At 44.5% G+C, this 7,178-nt stretch overlaps 1 protein-coding gene across 1 annotated transcript; it reads left to right on the forward strand.

Moving 5' to 3' along the window:
• Positions 1-429: 429 nt before the first annotated feature.
• Positions 430-4,666, forward strand: LOC134221904 (uncharacterized). The gene is made up of 4 exons (XM_062701070.1): positions 430-788; positions 985-1,349; positions 1,661-1,812; positions 1,931-4,666. The coding sequence occupies exons 1-4, from the start codon at positions 430-432 to the stop codon at positions 4,664-4,666; spliced, it is 3,612 nt and encodes a 1,203-aa protein (XP_062557054.1).
• Positions 4,667-7,178: the final 2,512 nt, after the last annotated feature.

Consider the following 7,178-nt stretch of genomic DNA (forward strand, 5'->3'; position numbering starts at 1 on the left):
ATTAACGAGAGAGTTTGAGTTGCGAGTTCTTTGATGAATGGCATTTCGGAGCGTGTGGACTAGGCTGTAATACGTTGCGGTGGAAAGAAATTGAATACAAGGCCTGTCGTGCAGGCTCACCACGTGAGTATCTGTCCGTTAATCCACCTAAAGCGTTGAAGGTGCTTCTCCTGTGGCTTGTTTATAGAAATTTTCTATGGTGTGGATTGCGAGTGCGCTGGTGAATGGTAGATTGAGTCCTGTGAAGCAAGCTGTGGTGCTTTGCGGTAGAAGTAACTGAAATACAAGGCTTGTTTGACAGGCTCACAAGGTGAGTACCTGTCCAACGTATCTTATTTCTTTCGCAAAGGGTGCTTCGCTTTGTGTGTTTTGCAGAAGCTTCTGCTGGTTGCTTCATCATACAATCTTTCATCGACTTCACGTGTCATCATGGGAGGAAAGAAGCTGGAGTCGAGTATAACTGCACGTGATAACATCATGGACTTCTTGATTCGTATGGATAAGTATCTGCAAAATACAGAAGCACCAAGTGAGCTGCACCTGAAGCTTCGATTGGAGAAATTGGAGGCAAAGTGGAATGAATTCGAGAAAATACAATCAGAGATCGAGGGCACAGAGGAGTATGAAGAGAACATCGATCAACACCGGCAAGTGAGGGGAGATTTCGAAGAAAAGTATTTTGAGGTAAGGGCAGGGTTGGAAGGAAAATTACCACGGGAAATACAGCAAACCGCAAACCAAAATGTTCCTGCGGCTGCCACTGGTGGTGAACACAACAATGTTCATACGTACGTCCGTCTGCCGCAAATCAACCTACCCGAATTCGATGGACATTACGAGAAATGGCTTGCGTTCCATGATACTTTCAAGGCCCTCATCGATTCTTCTCCGGAACTTGGTGACATACAAAAATCTCCGGGCCTCTTTGAAAGGTGATGCACTAAAACTAGTAGATTCGTTTCCTATGAGTGATGCTAATTATAGGGTTGCTTGGGACAGTTTGGTAGCACGGTTTTCAAACAAATATTTGCTGATGAAGCGCCATCTGAATGCTTTGTTTGAGTATCCCAAAATGCGGAAGGAGTCAGCAAGCAGTATTCATGAACTCATCGACTGTTTTGAACGAAATACTAAAATTTTGGACCAATTGGGAGAACGGACAAGCGGCTGGGGAGCAATACTGACACATCTGATGGTTTCCAAGCTTGATGACATCAGCCAAAAGCGATGGGAGGAGCATGCTTCGAGCGTCGAGGAACCGCGCTTTCCTGTTCTTATAGAATTCCTTAAGAAACAAACTCGGGTGTTGGATGCAGTTTCAGTAGATCAACGATTGTCAACTTCAAGTAGTTCGTTTTCAACAAACACTTACAAATATCGCCCTGCCAAGGTTTCCGTCAACTCAGCAACTGAAAAAACACTTCCCAACTGCATGATTTGCAACGAACAACACTACATCACACAATGTCCATCTTTCAACGGGTTACCATTGGATAAACGACTACAGTTTACAAACTCCAAACGTCTTTGCAGCAACTGTTTGGGGAGAAATCATCTTGCACGGGATTGTCCTTCCAAGTATCGTTGTCGAACCTGCTCTAAAAAGCATCATATCATCCTGGTTTTCCTGGTTCTGGTTCCATTTCTTCGGTTTCCACAGCAGACATGGCCTTGCGAACTGCAACTCCTTCAACTTCTAGCGGGGCGCCGAACTCTGGTAATTCTGGTTCTAGTTCGGTTCCAACTGTTTCTTCAAACTTAGCGATGGGAGCTCACAGTTCGCATGTTTTTCTCTCGACGGTCCTGTTGAAGGTAAAGGATAAATGGGAAGAACTCATCTCGCTAGGGCTATCTTGGATTCTGGATCGCAGGTCAACCTCATGACGGAACATTTATGTCAATTGCTAAAGTTACATCGAAGCGATAAAAGGTGGAGATTAGCGGTATAGGACGTTCTAGGAAACAAATTGCCTATGAAGTGTCCACGGTTATCAGCTCTCGTGTCAAAGATTTCTCACAGCCAATGGATTTTTTGGTTATGGTTCAGGTCACCGACGATCAACCTTCTTCATCTCTGCCGCTGGCCAACTGGAAACCTCCTCTGGAAATGGAAATGGCAGATCCAGATTTTTTCCTATCTGGACCAATCGATATTGTTCTAGGATCGCAATTCTTCTACGACTTCCACCTTCTTGATGGTGGCCGGCTACAGATACGGAAATTCGACGGCACACTTCCAGTGTTCGTCAACACGGTATTTGGATGGGTGGCCGCAGGTGAATCAGGTTGCAACGGGACAGATTCGAAGGTCAGCTGCCACCTAGCAATAACGGACTCGTTAGACAAAAGTATCGAAAGATTCTGGAATATAGAGGAGTTAACTGAGCAAAAACCAATGTCACAAGAAGAAGAAGACTGCGAAAATTATTTTCAACAAACTGTAGAACGGGATGGAACTGGAAGATACATTGTTCGGTATCCGAAACGTTTGGGATTCGATGCGATGATCGGCGAATCAAGGAGCATAGCAATGCGACGGTTTCAACAATTAGAGCGACGTTTGGGACGAGACGTTGACATTCGGAAACGCTACAACGAGTTCATGCTAGAGTACATCCGTTTGGGGCACATGAGGCTTGTTGGTACCGTTGAAAACCTAAATGATCATGATCGTACAGTTTTCTATCTTCCACATCACCCGGTGTTCAAAGAAGCCAGTACTACTACGAAGTTGCGCGTAGTTTTCGATGGTTCAGCAAAGACTACCACAAATCATTCGCTCAACGACGCACTGCTCACAGGACCGGTCATACAAGATGACCTTCTGGACTTGATGCTGCGTTTTCGGAAACATCCAATAGCCCTGGTAGCGGATGTGGAAAAAATGTACCGACAGATCCGTATTCATCCAGAGGACACTTGTCTCCAACGAGTCTTTTGGCGTTTCGATCTTTCTGATCCAATTGAAGTCTATGAACTGCAAACAGTAACTTATGGTCTGTCACCCTCGTCGTTCCTGGCAACTCGAGTGATTCAGAAACTTGCCGAAGACATCGGATATCGATACGAACATGCTGCTTCAAAGATATCAAAAGATTTTTATATGGACGATTTCATTTCGGGAGCGGATTCAATCGAGCAAGCACGGGTGCTCCGGCAAGAAGCACAAGCATTGATGGCAGAAGGCGGGCTACATTTACGCAAGTGGAGTTCAAACAAACTAGAAGTTCTAGACGATCCAACTAAAGAGTTAGGTAAAGGTCCACCAACGATGCGTTTCGAACCGGAAAAGATCAAAACACTTGGAGTTGCTTGGGAGATGGAACCAGACCAGTTCGGAGTGGAGGTATTGACACTGAATATTGATGAGCAATGGACGAAACGAAAAGTATTCTCGGCAATCGCACAGCTATACGACCCTCTTGGTCTCGTCTCACCAGTAGTCGCCTGGGCGAAAATAAGGATGCAGCATCTTTGGTTGATTGCAGCTGACTGGGACGATGTAGTTCCAGGAGATATTTGCGTCAAATGGCAGGAATTTTATCAGCAGTTACCTTTGCTACGATCGTTCAAGGTCCCCCGGTACTTGTTCACACCCGATGCAACAGATGTGCAGTTTCACATTTTCAGTGACGCTTCAGAGTTAGCATACGGTGCATGTATGTACGCTCGATCTACCAGCAAGGATGGAACAATCAAAACTGAGCTCATCTCGGCGAAATCTCGGGTAGCGCCTCTCAAGCGCGTGTGTTTGCCACGTTTGGAGCTCTGTGCTGCACTTCTGGGAGCAAAACTCTATGCTCGGATATCAGCAGCGCTGGGAATGGAGGAAGTTCCTTGTTGGTTTTGGTCTGATTCAACAGTAGCATTATATTGGATACGAGCACCATCAAGTTCATGGCAAACATTCATCGGAAATCGCACATCCGAAATTCAACGACTCACGCATGGTCACACTTGGAAGCATGTCAAAGGAGTAGATAATCCAGCCGACTACATTTCTCGTGGTATGCTGCCCAGAAATTTCCTCGAGAACTCTGTGTGGCGTATTGGTCCAGTTTGGTTACGTCAAGTAGAGGAAAATTGGCCAAAGCAATCGATAATGGAACCAATATCGGACGACTTGTTAGAGCGACGGAAGACTGTGCTGTTAACAAATCAGGTTTCTCCAGACATTTGGTTAATCGAGCGATACTCCTCATTCTGGAAGCTGGTTCGAATTACTGCGTTTGTTTTGCGCTTCATCTCCCGATGTCGTAAAAGAACCTTGCATCAAAATCCGTTCCTCGCAGTTTCGGAATTGCAATCTGCAAAAGAAACATTAGTCAAATCCGTTCAACATCAAAACTTCTCTGAAGAAATGAAGGCCGTGAGGAAGAAGGTATCCATACCGTCGAAGTCCCCGTTAAGGAAGCTGCAGCTGGGCATTGACCAGAGAGGCATGCGTCGTCTTGGTGGCCGGCTCCAGCTGTCCGAAACAGATTATCAAACTAAGCACCCTATGATTCTCCCAAGAAAGCATCCTCTGACTAGGTTAATCGCGCAACATTTCCACACCATCTCTCTTCATGCTGGTCCACGAATGACTTTGGCCACAATGCGGCAGGAATTCTGGCCTCTACGCGGCAAAAGAACTGGCGAACTTAGTTTGTCGGAAATGCCATAACTGTTTTCGGCACCACCCTGTCCCTGTTACTCAACCGGTTGGTCAGCTACCAGAAGCACGAACAGCTCCCAGCAGACCATTTGCAATAACTGGTGTAGATTATTGCGGTCCGGTTTATTTGAAACCGGCCCACCGCCGTGCAGCTGCGCACAAAGCCTACATCGCCGTATGTTGTCTGCTTCTCGACCAAAGCTGTCCACTTGGAATTGGTTTGCGATCTTTCCACGGAAGCATTTATTGCTTCCTTACGACGCTTTATTGCTCGCCGAGGCCTACCTGCAGAAATACACTCCGATAACGGGACCAACTTTCAAGGTGCCAGAAACACACTAGCAGAATTGTACAAGCTTCTCAATAATTCCGATCACAAGCAAAAAATCCACGACGAATGTACCAAGAGAAGCATAAAGTGGTTGTTCATCCCTCCAAGAGCACCTAACTTTGGAGGCTTATGGGAAGCCGCAGTAAAAACAACTAAAACCACACTGTCTAAAGTCCTTGGAAATGCCCGTTTATCATATGAAGATTACGCTACAGTCCTTACTCAAGTCGAAGCAAATATGAACACACGCCCGCTAACACCGTTGTCGGTGGATCCAACTGAATATGACGTCCTCACTCCGGGTCATTTTTTGACCGGATCATCGTTTGCAGCTCTTCCAGATCCCGATTACACGAATATTCCAGCGAATCGATTGAAGCATTATCAGCAGCTGCAGCAGCTTGTACAGCAACATTGGAGTCGATGGAGGAGGGAGTACTTGACGGAGTTAAATTGCCTGCGGAACAAGTCTTCAGCACCGGTCAATCTCTTCGTTGGGCAGTTAGTACTCGTGCGTGAAGACAGCAAATCCTCTACTGCTTGGCCGTTAGCGAGAATCATCTCCATTCATCCGGGGAAAGACAAAGTTGTTCGAGTCGTTACTGTGAGAACAGCATCTGGGACGTATACCCGACCATCATCTCGTATATATCCTTTACCTTTCGACGAAAACCAGATACAGTCGACAACACACGAAGAACAAGAGCCAGCAGCTGAAATAGAACATAATTAGTCATTGTTTGTACTGTTTAAAGTGATTTGTTTGATATTAATTAGGATACTCTGTGTAGCGCGTGAGAATTGTAAATTTGTAAACAAATTTAGGTGGCCGGCTATGTTGATAGTTTATACATGTGTAGGTAAAAACCTCCAGAAATTGTGCGAGTGAAAGAGTAATCGAAGCATATTAGGTCAACTCAGACTGCATTATGAGAGGGATGTGAGCCGCCACCTATACTACATGTTGTATGTGTTAGTCGTTTCAATTTTTATAGCGTCTTTGTTTACGAATGTTGAGAAGAAATATCCGATAAGAAATCAGTCTTAGTTCAGAAATCGTATAAGCTAGATCGATAAAATATAATCAATAGTTTTTGAATAAAGTGTAGTATGGAGTAGTGCAAAATAATTTTTACCTGAAATAAATAAAGTGTAGTTATTGTGAAATTAAGTGACAATTTTACTTACCTGGTTATCTGGAACGGAACCTGCAAACTTTACATACCTGGATTCAAGCTAATCATCGTCGTCGTTGTCGTCTTTATCGTTGCCGTCATACCTGTTAAGGAAAGGAGAACTTGGGGCTGAATGTGCAATCAGCTGATTGGCACGGTTTAAACTGGTGGAATCTTGGTTGGAACACATACGGTAAGGTCACAACAGGGTCCATAGGCCCAAGTAGTGATTTACCCTATTCCCCAAGCAACACAAGTTCAACAAATCTGGTTGCAATAACCGGATTAGGGACAAAAGGTCGAAAGCACAAAAGGTCGGAAGACAAAACGTCGAAAGACAAAATGTCGAAGGGGCAAATGGTCGAAAAGGACAAAAGGCCGAATAGGACAAAACGTCGAATGGGACAAAAGGCCGAAAAGAATAAAAGATCAATAAGATCTAAAGGTCAAAAGTCACAAAAGGTCAAAATAGACAAGAAACTGAAACGGAAAGAATCAATTCCGCACCAGAGTTGCCTTACACAATTGGTAAAACTCTGCTTTTATATTTTTCACAATTTTAACAAATACATAAAACTCATTCAATATGTACAGATGGATGTTTGAGTTTTCTAAATATCACTTCGTTCTCTCAAAATGGCGCACGCCGCACATCAAACACATCGGCGTGTATTAAGGTTCTATTGCCTGGCGACTGCGATTCTGTTGGTATGGATGCGTAAATCGAGCATTGCCAGCATCCACCCAACGATATAATCGCCGCAACAAGCTGTCGCAGTCTTGGGGATGAAATCGCTTAGACTTTGAGGAGCCTTTACACACCGGTGTATTTTTAATGCGCGCACTTGCGTGGCTACGGCGTACACTATTTAGACAGATTGAAGTGACATTTAGAAAATCTAGATCTCCATCTATTATTTGCACTCATTCAACGATTTTTATTCATTTGTTAAAAATAGTGAAAAATAAAAGGGCATTTTTTTGCCAACTGTATAGGACAACTCTGTCTCGCGCA

The sequence above is a fragment of the Armigeres subalbatus genome, chromosome 3 (genome assembly GCF_024139115.2).
Source record: "Armigeres subalbatus isolate Guangzhou_Male chromosome 3, GZ_Asu_2, whole genome shotgun sequence".
Taxonomy (NCBI): Eukaryota; Metazoa; Arthropoda; class Insecta; order Diptera; family Culicidae; genus Armigeres; species Armigeres subalbatus.

Coding starts and splice junctions, on each gene's coding strand:
- LOC134221904 (XM_062701070.1), top strand. CDS start 430: ATGGGAGGAAAGAAGCTGGAGTCGAGTATAACTGCACGTGATAACATC. Junction 1,350..1,660: donor ACGATTGTCAACTTCAAGTA/GTTCGTTTTCAA, acceptor CGGTTTCCACAG/CAGACATGGCCTTGCGAACT. Junction 1,813..1,930: donor TCTCGACGGTCCTGTTGAAG/GTAAAGGATAAA, acceptor AAGCGATAAAAG/GTGGAGATTAGCGGTATAGG.